General features: G+C 38.4%; 1 protein-coding gene across 1 annotated transcript; it reads left to right on the top strand.

Annotated features, from left to right (window-relative positions):
• The first annotated feature begins 2378 nt into the window (after positions 1-2378).
• On the top strand, positions 2379-16344 carry LOC106092272 (uncharacterized). The gene is made up of 5 exons (XM_013259079.2): positions 2379-2522; positions 10142-10349; positions 10444-10630; positions 10694-10810; positions 15393-16344. Exons 1-5 carry the CDS (start codon positions 2379-2381, stop codon positions 16342-16344), a joined length of 1608 nt encoding a protein of 535 aa, XP_013114533.2.
• Positions 16345-16791: the final 447 nt, after the last annotated feature.

Below are 16791 nucleotides of genomic sequence, written 5' to 3'. Positions count from 1 at the left end.
TTGATATCGTTTTAATAGCAGAGCAACTCTTTTCTTATATCCCTTTTTGCCTAAGAAGAGATGCCGGGAAAAGAACTCGACAAATGCGATCCATGGTGGAGGGTATATAAGATTCGGCCCGGCCGAACTTAGCACGCTTTTACTTGTTTTAAAATATTTTGCACGTGTTGGTGTTTATTTGACGTCCAAATATGTGTGGAAAATTTCATAAAAATCGGTCCAGATTTAGTTAAAGCTCCCATATACATGTATCGCCCGATTTGCACTTAAATGGCCGTAGTAGCATCAATTTTCAACCGATCTGCACAAAATTTGTAGTTTCAGATTTAGATATAGCTCCCATATATATCTTTCATCCGATTTGGCTTTTTAAGACTGTAGAAGCCACAATTTTGGTCCGATCTTTACAAAATTTTGCATGAGGTGCTTTATTTGACGTCTTCATATATGTGCAAAATTTAATAAAAATCGGTTTAGATTTAGATATAGCTACCATATATATCTTTCATCCGATATGGCCTTTTGAGGCTGTAGAATCCACAACTTTTGCCCGATTTTATATGAGACGTTTAAATTGACGTTCCAGTACGCGCGCAAAATTTCATTAAAATCGGTGCTAATTTAGATATATCTCCAGTGTGTATATTTCATCCGATATGGACTTTTAAGGCAGTAAAATCCACAATTTTGGTCACATCTCTACAATCTAGGGCGTGCGATGCCCTATTTGACGTCCAAATATTTTGTCCTATGGTAGGAAAATCTTACAAGGTTCTAAATTGCTATTTTAATTGGTATTTAAATTAAAGTCTGACTAGATTTCCAGATAAATTCTACATATAAAAAGTACTACATGCACTAGTTTTGTATTGGATATCTACATTCAAAATCATATTTCAAAGCTATCACTTGGCTGAAATTTGGGACAGTGAAATGTGGTAGGCCCTTCGACATCCTTCGTTAATTTGGTCTAGATCGGTTCAGATTTGGATATAGCTGCCATATAGATCGAATTTCCGATTTAGAGTCCTATGCTGATAAAAGGGGCATTTATTATCCGATGTTGTCGAAATTTGGGACAGTGAGTTATGTTAGGACCTTCGGCATCCTTCTTCAATTTGGCTCAGACCAGTCCAGATTTGAATATAGCAGCCACATAGGCCGATCTATCGGTTTAAGGTTTTGGGCCCATAAAAGGTGAACTTATTGTCCGATTTCGTGGAAATTTGGGACAGTGAGTTGTGTTAGGCTCTTCGATATCCTTCGTTATTTTGGCCCAGATCGGTCCAGATTTGGATATAGACCGATCCTCCGATTTAGGGTCTTAGGCCGATAAAAGGCGCATTTATTGTCCGATGTTGTCGAAATTTGGGACAGTGAGTTATGTTAGGACCTTCGGCATCCTTCTTCAATTTAGCTCAGACCAGTCCAGATTTGAATATAGCTGCCACATAGGCCGATCTATCGGTTTAAGGTTTTGGGCCCATAAAAGGTGAACTTATTGTCCGATTTCGTCGAAATTTGGGACAGTGAGTTGTGTTAGGCTCTTCGACATTTTTCTGCAACTTGGCCCAAATCGGTCCAAATTTGGATATAGCTGGCATGCAGATATCTTGATTTAAAGTCTTGGCCCCATAAAAGGCGCATTTATAATCCGATTTCACTAAAATTTGACACAATGACTTATGTTAGGCTTTTCGACATCCGTGTCGCATATGGTTCAGATCGGTTCATTTTTAGATATAGCTACTAAAAAGACCAATATTTTGCTATACACAATTAAACAATGGATTGTACTTATTAGTATTTGGTCCAAATCGGAACATATTTCGATATAACTGCTGTGGGACATAGGGTATCTAATTTTCACCGGATTTTGATGCAAGGTTATTTGCATATATACCGGAGGTGGTGGGTATCCAAAGTTCGGCCCGGTCGAACTTAACACATTTCTACTTGTTTAAACTTTTAAAGAAATTCGTTGCTCCGATTCGGTCCCACTGATCTTATTTTGGTTTTACTTGTTTTGCATAGAAATAATTCGAAACATTGAATTTGGTAAATATTGAATAATTAAAAAAAAAATATTTCTCTTCTTAGTTTTTCTCCATAAACAAGTTTTTAATGAAACTAAAAATACCGACCAGATTAGAAGTTATGGCTGATAGCCGGTATATTAACAACTATCAAAATCGTTTAGAACATCGATTAATAACAAAAGTAGGAGAGTTGTATTTGCAAACAAAATGACTTAACAAATTTAAAGATAAGATTTAAAATCCAACGACTAGTCTTTGCCGCTCAGAACTGAAAACAAATATCAGTTTAAAAACAGTTTAAAAAGGTGTGTTCGTAGAGTATAACACTTACCCTCCAAAATGGATTTGTTTAAAGTAAACTACGATGAACGCGAAAAAATATGGAGCGGCTCCAAAATTGTTCCTCTACACAACATAGAACATCACTCCCCAGGCAGGATTTTATTTAGTCAAATGAAAATGAGGCCGAGTAAAGTGATACAGGTAAGTCGGTTAAAGGTGAAGACGAGATTCATAGTTTTTGGAAGATCTAGTCAAAACTGAAGTCCGATATAATTCAATTTGCCATGACAAAACGATTTTCTGTACTTTGGTAGATTTAAGTAAAATAGAAACTGACACATGGAAATACCAAATTCGTATTGATATTTAGCAATTTTACGTATTTAACGATTTTATTGAGTCGCCATTATTAGCCTCTATTTAAGAAGTGGCAGATTAGTAGCTCCGTATATGCTTGCGAGTATGATACGATATAAACAATTTCAAATACCCAGCATTTATATAAAGTTTAAACAAGTAAAAGCGTGTTAAGTTCGGCCGAGTCGAATCTTATATACCCTCCACCATAGATCGCACATGTCGAGTTCTTTTCCCAGTATCTCTTTTTAGGCACACAAAGGAAAAGAATTGCTATAATATTGGAGCAATATCAAGTTATGGTCCGATTCGGACCATAATTGTATTAAATATTGGAGACCATAGTAGAAGTCATTGTCTAAAATTTCAGCCAATTCGAGTAAGAATTGCGCCCTTTAGGGGCTCAAGATGTAAGATAGAGAGATCGGTTTATATGGGAGCTTTATCAGTATATAGCCCGATTCAAAACATATTTAACACATATTTTGAAGGTCATGAGCGAAATCGGATAATAATTACGCCCTCTGGAGGCTCAAAAAGTCAAGATTCCAGATCGGTTTAAATGGCAGCTATATCAGGTTATAGATCGATTTGAACCATATTTGGTACAGTTGTTGGAAGTCATAACTTAACAAATGGTGCAAAATTTCAGCCAAATCGGATAAGAATTTTGCCCTCTAGACGCTCAAGAAGTCAAGACCCCAGATAGGTTTATATGACAGCTACATCAGGTTATTAACCGATTTCAACCATAGCTAGCACAGTTGTTAGAAGTCATAATAAATCACCTCGTGCAAAATTTCGGCCAAATCAGATAAGAAGGGTGCCCTCAAGATCCAAGGTCGGTTTATATGGCAGCTATATCAAAACATGGACCGATATAGCCCATTTACAATCCCAACCGACCTACACTAATAAGAAATATTTGCGCAAAGTTTCAAGCGGCTTTACTCCTTCGAAAGTTAGCGTGCTTTCGACAGACAGACGGACGGGCAGACGGACAGACGGACGGACGGACAGACGGACCGACTGACAAACGGACGGATGGACAGACGGACGGACGGACAGACGGACGGACGGACAGACGGACGGACAGACGGACGGACGGACAGACGGACGGACGGACAGACGGACGGACGGACAGACGGACGGACGGACGAACGGACAGACAGACGGACGGCCAGGCCTAGATCGATTTAAAATGTCATGACGATCAATTATATATATACTTTAGGGGGTCTTAGACGAATATTTCCCGGAGTTACAAACAGAATGACGAAATTAATATGCCCCCATCCCATGGTGGAGGGTATAAAAATGATAACGTTACTTGCGTAGAACATGGTACATGGCGTATTTAATAAGGTGGCCCGTCAACACAGTAGATAGAACTGCAAATGACTAAACAATTTTGAGTTCGCCTTACAACATAAAATTTAAACTTCGATTTGAAAAAAAAAAACAAAATTAGATTTTTAATATTTGTGTTTTGTTCGTGTGCTCAATTTATAGAATAAGAATAATGGTTCATGGGAAGCGCAGCTGATAGCTATCGGGCGTGTCCACAGGTTGCGTATAGTTGAATGCTCCGTTTACGGAGTAGCTATAACTGCAGTCGCGGAAAATCACCACTATCGAATGGAGTGTCTTAGTGCAAGGCCGGGCACTGAGTGCCTGTGATACTCTATGTGAAAAGGCTCGTTATTGCCGCTTTTAATTAATCAATCGCATCCATTTTTGTCGTTTTCGGTAGGTTCCTACCAAAATTGGTAGGTTTTAATAGCCACCACCATAGGATGAGAGTATACTAATCATTCCGTTTGTAACACCTCGATATATTGATCTAGGAGCCCACAAAGCGTATATATTCTTGATCGTCTCGAAATTCTGATTCGAACTAGGCATGCCCGTCCGTCCGTCTGTCGAAATCACGATAGCGGTCGGACTTGTAGAGTTGGCGCCTTTGTTGGGAGTTATAACAGAACAGAATTCTTTGTGCATAATTTCAGCCAGATCGGATGAAAAATTGATTCGCAAGAAGTCAAATTAGGAGATCGGTTTATATGGGAGCTATATCAGGTTATTGACCGATTTGGACCGCACTTATCGCAGTTGTTGGAAGTCATAGCAGAACACTATGTTCAAAATTTCAGCCAAATCGGACAAATATTGTGGCTTCCAAGGTCTCAAGAAGTCAAATCGGGAGATCGGTCTATATGGGAGCTATATCCAAATCTGTACCGATATGGCCTATTTCCTATCCCCAACGACCTACATTAATATTAAGTACCTGTACAAAATTTCGAGCTGCTAGCTAGGACGGACGGACATGGCTAGATTGACGCAGGATGTCGAGACGAACAAGAATATATATACTTAATGGGGTTCCTCTATATTTCGAGGTCTTACTAATGGAATGATTAGATTTGTATACCACCATCCTATGGTGGTGGGTATAAAAATGTGTTCGCTTGGTCATAGTGCTGCACTTACCTCCGCAATTTCATGGCAGTGCCTCAACCGTCTATAACTCCTTATCCCCACAAATTCTGCGTTAGTTCGCCTCTCCATGTGTCCAGCGTTAATTTATCTTTGTGAAAACAATTTAAACCTGTCATCTTGATGGTTTATAGTTAAAGCATTTGGAACCAAAGGGAATTTTAAAAATTTTTTAATTTGTTTTTTTGCTTTCACACTCAAAAAAAAAATTTTTCTGGCTCTGATTGGTTGAAACAAGTTTGCCGAAATTTTTAAATGTCAAGGCGAATCTTACTTTATTCGCCTTCTTTACAAATTTTGACGTATCGAGTTCCCAAAACACATGCCTTGTTGTAGCAATTCGCCGATGCGGCCACCTTATAAATATGCCTTGACATGGTAGATAAGGAAAAAAACCATTTTAGGGCAATGTGGAAATATTTGCTGTGATTGATTTGGTTATAAATTAATCACATTTAATATTTGACCAAATCAAACGGTTAAATCGGTTTGTATAGACTCTTAAAGCAAATAATATAAACTCATATGGCTAAGGGGGTGGGAAATTCCAAGTACGAATGATGGTTACCAAGTGCACACTGATATATCTGTCGAACTAGAAAAGGCAGCTACATGATATTTGTTTTATTGACAGCTCATTATGTTGTTCAAATACCACAAAAAGCATTTGCTTCTAAGTTTATTTAAGAACAAGTAAAGAAGGCACTAAGTTCGGCCGGGCCGAACTTTGGATACCTAACACCTCGGATTTATATATTATGGGTCTAAGAACTTAAATCGGGAGATTCGGTATATGTGTATGAGAGCTATATCCAATTATAGACTGATCTGAACTATATAGAACACGTGTGTCAAATTTCGGCTAAAATGAGTAATAAACGTGCTTTTATTGTCCCAAGAACTTGAGTCGTGAAATCGGTACATATGGCGGCTACATCCAAATATAGCCCGATCTTGATCATACTCGGTGCAAATGTGGAGGGATCTCGGTGCGAATGTGGAGGGACCTAACACTTCTCATTGTGTCCAGTTTTAAAAAATCCGTTAACGAATTCACGTTTTGTGGGTCTTAAACCTTAAATCGAGAGATCGGAGAGAGATTAGATTGCAGCTATATCCAATCAGTATCGATCCGGGCCAAATAAAACAGGGATGTCGGAATGCCTAACATAACTTACTGTCATAAATTTTAGCGAAATCGAACAATAAATTCGCCTTTTATAGGCCCGAGATCAGTCTATATGGCAGCTATATCGAAATCTGAACCAATCTGGGCCGTACTGAACAAGGATATCGAGAGGCCTAACACAAGTCCCTGACCCAAATTTCAGCGAAATCTGTTAATGAATGTAGTTTTAACGGGACAAAGACAGATAATGGCACAGATCGGTCTATATGGGCGCTATATCAAGATATAGTCGATATAGGCCATTTTCAAACTTAGCCTGCCTATGGATAGGAAAAGAATCTGTGGAAAGTTTCAGCTCAGCACAATATCTCTATTTTAAAAGACAAATCGTGATTTCAACAGGCAGACGTACGGACGAAATTAAGTGGATTGTTTTAGATATTTTTGACAAATATACATATAAATTCTATATAAATATATATATATATACTTGAATGTACATACTTTATAGTGTCAGAAAAGAATATTTCGATGTGTTGCAAACAGAGTTACAAAATGAATATGCCCCATTCTTCGGCGGTGGGTGTAAAAAAAAGTTATTCCTGTATTCCTTATTCCTATATATCCTTTTTTCCTGTAGCCATGTCCGTCTGTCGAAATTACGACAGCAGTTGAACGCGTAAAGTTAGCCGCTTAAAATTTTGCACAGGTACTTAATATTGATGTAGGTCGTGGGGGATTGCAAATGGGCCATATCGGTTCAGATTTAGATATAGCTCCCATATAAATCGATCGCCGGATTTGATTTATTGAGCCCCCGTATCAATGTTTGCCCGATATTTTGTATGTAGTGATCCGTTATGATTTTCAATGGCTATGTCAAGTACGGTCTACGATCACCTCCCATATAAACCGATCTCCATATTTGACTTCTTCAGTCCTTACAAGCCACAATTTTTGCTCGATTTGGCTAAATTTGAGCATGGAGTACGGTCTAAATCGATTCATAGCCGGATATAGCACCCATATAAACCGATCTTCCGATTTGACTTCTTTAGTCCCTAAAAACCGCAATTTTTTTCCGGTTTGGCCGAAATTTTGAACAAAGTGTTCTATTACGACTTTCAATAACTGTCCAAATCAATGATATTGCTTCCATGTTAACCGGTCTCTCGATCATCCTTATTTAGTTCCTAGAAGCTTTAATTTTTACTGGTTTGACAGAAGTTTGGTATGAGAATAAAATTATGCGCTTCAACTAGATTTATTTTGTATACATTTTTAGCAGAATCCATAGTAGTAGGTTCCTAAGATTTGGCCCGGCCGAACTTGGCACGCTTAACTTGTTTTGTCTTTCCGTTTGCAACACATCGATATATCCATTTCCGATCGTCGTAAATATCTAAACGATATAAACGACTGTATGTTGAAATTAGTCCTTAATAGTAGAGATCAATATACAGGTTAAGTTCGTAGACGGACTATATCTTAATATGCAAATTTTGCCCATGAACATTTCACTAAGGAACAGGGTAAAACTTCTCACATATCAATGAGTGCAGTCCGATTCAAGTTTTAAACTCAATGATAAGCGGCCTCCTTTTTATAGCCGAGTCCGAACGGCGTGCCGCAGTGCAACACCTTTTTGGAGAAAAGTTTTACATGACATAGTACCTCACAAATGTTGCCAGCATTAGGAGGGGAAAACCACCGCTAAAAATTTTTCCTGATGGTCTCGCCAGGATTCGAACCCAGGCGTTCAGCGTCATAGGCGGACATACTAACCTCTGCGCTACGGTGACCTCCAATATATCTTGATATAAGCCCCATATATACCGATCTGCCGATTAAAGGTCTTAGGCCCATAAAAGCCACATTTATTATGCGATTTTACCAAAATTGGGGACAGTGAGTTAGGCCTTAGAACATCCTTGTTCAATACCAGATCAGTCCATATTTGGATATAGCTGCTTTTTATGAACCGATCTCTCGATTTTTGGTTTTGGGCCCATCAAAGGGGAATTTTTGTCCGATTTCGCTGAAATTTTTTAATGTAATTTTTGTTATTCCCCTGGTCATCCTTGTATTATTTGGCTCAGATCGGTCCAGATTTGGATATCGGTGCCATATAGACCGATCTCTCGATTTATTGTTCAATTTCGCAGAAATTTGGTAGAGCAAGTTGTGTTAGGCTCCTCCATATATCCGTTCAATACGGCTCAGATCGGTCCAAATACGGCTGAAATAGCTGCCATATAGACCGATCTCTCAATTTGAGGTTATGGGCCCATAACAGGCGTATTTATTGTCCGTTTTCGCTGAAATTTTATCAAACTAATTGTGTTAGGCTCCCCGATATCCCAGTTCAACACGGCTCATATCGGTATAGATTTAGATGTAACTGGCATATATACTGAAGTCGCGATTTAAGGTTTTAGACCCATAAAAGGTGCATTTATTAACCGATTTCGTTGAGATGTACCACAATGAGTTCTGTTGGGCCCTCCGACATTCGTCCCGAGTATGGTCAAGATCGAACTATATTTGGATATACCTGTCACATACACATACCAATTTCCCAATTTAAGTCAGGTATATAAAACTGAATTTTTTAACAGTTGACTATGGTACAATTAGTTGTGTTGGACCCTTACATAGCCTTCCTGAATATGATAGAGATCGGACCATATTTAGATATGGTTTCTACCGATTCATATGTAATGCATTTCTACTGTATTATGACTTAATACGGTTAATATATATATATATATATATATATATATATATATACGAGGTAGGGGTATCCAAATGAAAAGGCAATAAGTTCGGCCGAGCCGAACATAATCTAGGTCAAACACAGCACGTATTTCGAAAGGTCTAACGCAGCTCACTCTAACAAAATTCAACAAAATCGGGTAATAAATAAACCACTTATGGGTGAAAGATAATAAATTAGTAGATCTGTGTGTATGGCAGCTATATCAAAATGTGATCCAATCAGCACCAAAATCGCTAAGGATGTTAAGGAGTTGACCCCTTAACAAATAACTGAACTAAATTTCAGAAAAATGGCGTAATAAATACGCAAGATATGGATGAAAGACCATAAGGCAATACCCAAAAACGGTCCGTTCTGAATCATACTCTGATCGGATTTTTAAAGAATGTGGCGTGATTTTAATAGATGGAAGGATGGCCAGACAAGGATAGATCGAATTTTACAAGGATCAAAAATATATGCACTTGTTGGTGTCGGAAACAGATATTTCTATGCGTTGCAAATGGAATGACAAAATGAATACACCCCTGTTCCGCTGTGGTGGGTATAACAAGTAAGAAAAGGGAGAGGTCGGGTGGTGCAGAGTTAGAAGTGAAAATCGGACGATACATATATATGGAAATTATATCTAAAACTAAGACGATTTCTATGAAGCACACAGTTTGTGTAAATAGACATAAGAGAATAATTCATGCCAAATTTTATGAAGACCGAATGACAAATGACCATATTATATTAGTCAATTTCGGACGCACATATATATGAGAGCTTTATACAAATCTGAACCGATTTCGTCGAGTTTCAATAGGTTTCGTCTCGACAAATACCTGTGTCAAATTGGAAGATGATCGACTGTGTACACAAATTATCATAGACAGACATTCAAACGAACAGATAGACGGACAAAGCCAAATCCAATCAGAAAGTAATTCTGTGTTAATTGGTATACTTATCAATGGGTCTAGCTCTCTTCCTTCAGAAATGTGTGGTGTAGGGTTTAATTAAATTTGCTAACTATAATAATATTTATTTAAAAAAAATTATTTTTGATTACAGATTGACGACTTTGATGGCAAGACCTTAACCAATCAAGAAATGTTAAACTTTTCTATTCGGATAGCTCGCCACTTAAAGAAAATGGGCATGGGTCACGATGACATTGTAGGAATGGCAGCACAAAATACCACCTACCTGGCGCCAGCGGTATTGGGGTGTTTTTTAAATTGCACGCCATTTCATGCAATACATCCAAATTTTAAAGAAGGTATTTAGTGTAAAAGTTTTATGGAAGAAAACCAATTTAAATATTTTTGTTACATCATCATTGAATAACGTTTTCTGCATTTCTCTTAATTTAGCTGCTGCAAAGCATTGTTTTGGCATTACCAAGCCAAGCATTATTTTCTGCGATGGATCCAATTATGAGATCATAAAAAATGCCACCATATACTTTAAGCCCGCAATTTATACTTTAAGCGATCATATTGAAGGAGTACCATCTATCTTGGATTTATTGGAACCCACTGAAATGGAATTGTTTTTCCAGTAAGTAGTTGAATTGTTTGTACGTGTGATTGCTACTTAAATATATTTGCACTTCTATTACAGACCGGAACCATTAACATTAGGTGCTGATCAAACAGTTGCAATTTTATGTTCATCTGGTACAACAGGATTGCCTAAGGCTGTTACTTTATCCGCTCGCACTATTGTACTTGAGACTTTGTAAGTTATCAACACGTTATCGAAACTAAGCTTTAAGGAATCTTAAAATATATATCTTAGTTTAAAACCAGTGAGGAATGGCAAAAGTCGGGCGGTGCCGACTGTATAATACCCTACACCTAACCTATAAGTACAATGTGTGTGTCTGAACCAATTTTGATCGACCACGGCGAGGAAATATGTTAAAACTGTAATAACTACGGTGGACAAATGACAACATTATTGGAAATTGCCCAAAATCTGACAAACTTATATATAGCTTCTATATCTAATTCTGAACCGATTTCGATCAAACTTCTCACATAATGTGGAAGTCGTCGAGCAAGGCGTTGTACAAAGCTTTGAGAAAATTGGTTAATAAATGCGATTGCAATGATTCTATCAGTGAAAATAGAGCGATATATATAAATGACAGCTATATCTAAATCTGAACCGATTTCTATGAAATTCACCAGTAATGTCGAGACTCATAAGAAAATCCGTCCCGCCAAATTTCGAGGGAATGGGTTAACAAGTGACCATTTTATTGCATTATTATTGCAAATCGGACGAACATATATGTAGGAGCTATATCTAAATCTGAACAGATTTCAAGCAAACTTCTTATATATTGTGGTAGTCGTTGAGGAAGGTGTTGTACAAAATTTTGGGAAGATTGGTCAATAAATGAGCTTGCAATTACTCTTGGATTGAAAAACCGGGCTATATATATATGAGAGCTATATCGAAATCTGAACCGATTTCGACAATAATGTCGATAGTCATAAGAAAATCCTTCCTACCAAATTTCGAGAGAATCGGTTAACAAATGACTTTTATATACCCACCACCGAAGAATGGGGGTATATTCATTTTGTCATTCCGTTTGCAACACATCGAAATATCCATTTCCGACCCTATAAAGTATATATATTCTTGATCAGCTTAAAAATCTAAAACGATCTAGACATGTCCGTCCCTCTGTCCGTCTCTACATCTGTCTGTAGAAATCACGCTACAGTCTTCAAAAATATAGATATTGAGCTGAAACAGATTCTTTTTTTGTCCATAAGCAGGTTAAGTTCGAAGATGGGCTATATCGGACTATATCTTGATATAGCCCCCATATAGACCGATCCGCCGATTAAGGGTCGTAGGCCAATAAAAGCCACATTTATTGTCCGATTATGTTGAATTTTGGGACAGTGGGTTGTGCTAGGCCCTTCGACGTCCTTCGTTAATTTGGCTCAGATCGGTCCAGATTTGGATATAGCTACCATATAGACCGATACTCCGATTGAAAGTCTTAGGTCCATAAAAGCCATATTTATTTTCCGATTTTGCTGAAATTTGGAGCTGTGAGTTGTGTTAGGCCCTTCGACAACCTTTTTCAATTTGGCTAAGATCGGTCCAGATTTGGATATAGCTGCCATATAGACCGATACTCCGGTTTAAGGTCTTAGGTCCATAAAAGCCATATTTATTTTCCGATTTTGCTGAAATTTGGGGCTGTGAGTTGTGTTAGGCCCTTCGACAACCTTTGTTAATTTAGCTAAGATCGGTCGAGATATAAATATAGCTGCAATATAGACCGATCCTCCGATTTAGGGTGTTAGGCCCATAAAATCCACATTTGTTGTCCGATTTTGCTGAAATTTGGGCCAGTGAGTTGTGTTTGGGTCTTCGACATCCTTCGTCAATTTGTCTCAGATCGGTCCAGATTGGACCGATCTGAGACCGTATCCGTATATATCGATCCTCCGATTTGGGGTCTTAGGTCTATAAAAGGCGCATTTATTGTCCGCTGTTGCCGAAATTTGGGACAGTGAGTTAAGTTAATCCCCTTGATATACTTCTGCATTATGGCGCAGACCGGTCCATATTTGAATATAGCTGCCATATAGACCGATCTCTCGGTCTTAGGATTTGGGGCCATAAAAAGCGCATTTAATTTCCGATGTTTCGATATCCTTCTTCAATTCCATTAAGATTGGTCCAGATTTGGATATAGCTGCCATATAGACCGATCTCTGTTTGTTTTGGGTCCATAAAACGCGCATTTATTGTCCGATGTTGCCCAAATTTGGGACAGAGAGTTAAGCTAAGCCCCTCACATATTTCTGCAATTTGGTCTAAATCGATCAAGATTTACATATAGCTGTCATATGGACCGATATCCCGATTTAAAGTCTTAGCCCCAAAAAGGCGCATTTATAATCCGATTTAACTGAAATTTGACACATTGACTTATGTTAGGCTCTTCGACATCCGTGTCGTATATTGTTCAGATCGGTTTTTTTTTTTGATATAGCTACTAAAAAGACAAATATTTTGTTATACACAATTAAACAATGACTTGTTCTTATTAGTGTTTGGTCCAAATCGGATCATATTTCGATAAATTGCATTCCTTAGTATGAAATTTTAACCGGATTTTGATGAAAGGTGGTTTAAATATATACCCGAGGTGGTGGGTATCCAACCCAAAAGGAAGACGCCTCTTTACTTGTTATTGCGTTATTACTGCAAATCGGACGAACATATATATGGGAGCTAGCAATATCCAGATCTGAACCAATTTTTTCCAATCTCAATAGACTTCGTCTGTAGGCCGAAAAACATGCCAGTACCAAATTTGAAGACGATCGGATGAAAATTGCGACCTGTAGTTTGTACACAAATTAACATGAACAGACGGACAGACAGACGGACAGACAGACGGGCGGACAGACGGACAGAGCTAAATCGAATCAGAAAGTGCTTCTGGATCGATCGACATACATATCAATGGATCTATCTCTCTTCCTTTTGGGTGTTACAAACTTATTCCGAAGTTATAATACCTTGTACCACAGTAGTGGTGTAGGGTATAAAGATTTTAAACAAGTAAGAGCTAAGTCCTAAGTTCAGCCGGGCCGAATCTTATATACTCTCCACCATGGACAGCATTTGTCGAGTTTTATGCGCAGCATATCCTTTTAGGCAACCAAAGAATATTGAATAAGAACTGTTGTGCTATTGGAGCTATATAAAGTCATAGTCCGATTCAGACCATAAAGGGTTGCTAAACATGGTAGAAGTCATTGTCTAATACTTCAGTTAATTCGGATAAGAATTGCGACTTGTAAGGGCTCAAGAAGCAAAATCGGGAGATCGGTTTATATGGGAGCTGTATCAAGCTTTTGATCGATTCAGACCATATTAGACACATATGTTGAAGGTCATGAGAGCAGCCGATTTACAAAATTTCTTCCAAATCGGATGAGAATTGCGCCCTCTAGAGGCTTAAGAAGTCAAGATCGAAGATCGGTTTATATGGCAGCTATATCAGTTATGTATCGATTTGCGCCACAGTTATTGGAAGTCATAACAAAACACTTCATGCAAAATTTCAGCCAAATCGGATGAGAATTGCTCGCTCTATGTGCTCAAGAAGTCAAGATCCAAGATCGGTATATACAGCTATACGAGATTATGAACCGATTTGAATCATACTTAACACAGTTCTTGGAAGTGACACCAAAGTCAAATCGGATGAGAATTGCGCTCTCTAGAGGCTCAAGAAGTCAAGACCGAAGATTGGTTTAAATGGCAGCTATATCAAAACATGGACCGATTCGAATCATACTTTGCGCAATTGTTGGAAGCGATACCAAAACACCACGTGCAAAATTTCAGTCAAGTCGGACGAGAATTGCCCCCTCTAGAGGCTCAAGAAGTCAAGACACAAGATCGGTTTATATGGCAGCTATATTATGGACCGATTTGGCCCATTTACAATCCCAACCTACCTACACAAATAAAAAGTATTTGTGCAAAATTTCAAGAGGCTAGCTTAACTCATTCGAAAGTTAGCGGTGTTGTTGTTGTAGCAGTTTATTGTGTTCTATCTTTCGTCTGCATGATTCTGTTGAGTGTCAAGACCCAGGAACTCTGCGACTAAGATGGGGTGCGTCCACAGGGATCTGGGTTTGAGTCGAGTGGGTATGTTAAACATTAAAAGTTAAAGTTTAACATGTGACAATCGGGACATACATCTTGCACGTCGGCATCAATCCTTACTCTGTAGAAGTTGAGGCGGCTGCATCCGCCGGAACGTAATTGAGCCAAAACTTTTCTTGATTGCCGCAGAAGGTCAATTTCTTCAGGTGCAATGGGAGACGGTCGTTCTCCAAGGACTACATTCACTTGGTAGGTATTTACCGCATCTGCTACCGCGTCTGCATGAATGTTGTTTAGACCTGCTCGATATGCCGCTTGATTTAGAGGCTCTCTCTTTTAGCGCTGAACCTCACACTCTAGATCATGTAGATCTACCTTAAGGTTTCTGGGCGGTGGATATCTATCCACAAGATGATGACGAAAGTTAACGTGCTTTCGACAGACAGACGGACGGACATGGCTAGATAGACTTAAAATGACATGACGATCAAGAATACATATATACTTTATGGGGTTTTAGAGGCATATTTCGAGGTGTTACAAACAGAATGACGAAATTAATATACCCCCATCCTATGGTGGAGGGTATAAAAATTAAATTCTTTTCAATACTATTTTTAATCACATAACGAGTTTAAAATTTTTAACTTTTTTTTTTTAGTTTACTAAACGGCGAATCTGTGTACTATTCCCCCAGCTGTTTGGATTGGGTCAGTGGACTTATTAGTTTGGTAATGAACATCTATTCAAGCTGCACCAGAATTATAAGTCGCAAAACGTTTACGAGTGAATATTTTATGGAATTAATGGGAAAGTATGGGATAACTTGTGCGATGTTGTCGCCAATGCATATTTCTGCTTTGACACTTTCTCCGCAATGCACTACCGAGAAGATGTCTACACTTCAATGCGTGACAAGTGGAGGAGCGGGTATTTCTGCACAAACGCTTACAAAGTTTCAAAGTATTGTACCCAAATGCATGATATGTTTCGGTTATGGGTGCACAGAGTTTGGTGGAATCGCCTCCAACATTGGATTGGGACGAGCTAATTCGGTAGGAAAGGTATTGTTCAATGTGAAACTACGCATTGTTGATGATGATGGCAAAAACTTGGGCCCTCATAAAGTTGGAGAGGTGGTAGTTCAATCTCCCTTCAAATGGGGCGGTTACTATAGCAATCCCATGGAAACACAACGCGTTCTGGACTCAAAGGGATGGTATTATACCGGCGATTTAGGTTATATGGACGAGGAACACTTTCTCTATATTGTTGATCGCAAAAAGGACATTTTGAAGTATCGCAGTCTACATTTCTGGCCTGGAGAAATTGAGAATGTAGTGCTTGAGTTGAAAGAGGTGGTCGATTGTTGCGTTGTAGGCATTTTCGATGAACGTTTCGGTGATCTAGCCGGTGCACTTGTGGTGAAACGTAAAGATGCAGCGATTACTGCCCAGCAGATAGTGAATTATGTGAAAGAACGTTTGGTGGAACCTGAAAAACAACTTCACAGTGGAGTGCGCTTTGTAGAAGAGCTGCCACACAATAACAATGGAAAGGTGTTGAAGCGAGAAGCTAGAGAAATGTTCCAAAAATTAATGCAATTAGCTTAAAATATTTAATAATAATATTTAAGAGAAATACAAACCATATCTGTGTATCAAATCATCTAAGGATCTATTTCTTTGTAAAATCTAATTTGAAAGGTGTTAAGTTGGGCAGAGCAGGGAACTTTGGATACCCACCACCTTGGGTATAAATGTAAATCACCTTTCGTCATATTCCGGCAAAAAAAAAACATAATTTCTGGCCCCATAGCAGCTTTATCGAAATATGGTCCAATTTGGACCAAATTCAACACGGATATTGAGAGGTCTAAAAAGTATAAGTCACTTTTCAATTTTGTCGAACAAAATATTGGTCGTTTTGGTAGCCATATCCAAATATAGACCGATCTGAACCATATACGACATGGATGTGGAAAAGCCTAACATGAGTCACTGTGTCAAATTTGAGCGAAAGCGGATTATAAATGTGCTTTTTATGGGACCAAGACTTTA

The sequence above is a fragment of the Stomoxys calcitrans genome, chromosome 5, assembly GCF_963082655.1.
Source record: "Stomoxys calcitrans chromosome 5, idStoCalc2.1, whole genome shotgun sequence".
Lineage (NCBI taxonomy): Eukaryota > Metazoa > Arthropoda > Insecta > Diptera > Muscidae > Stomoxys > Stomoxys calcitrans.
This window is presented reverse-complemented; position numbering and strand designations above follow the sequence as displayed.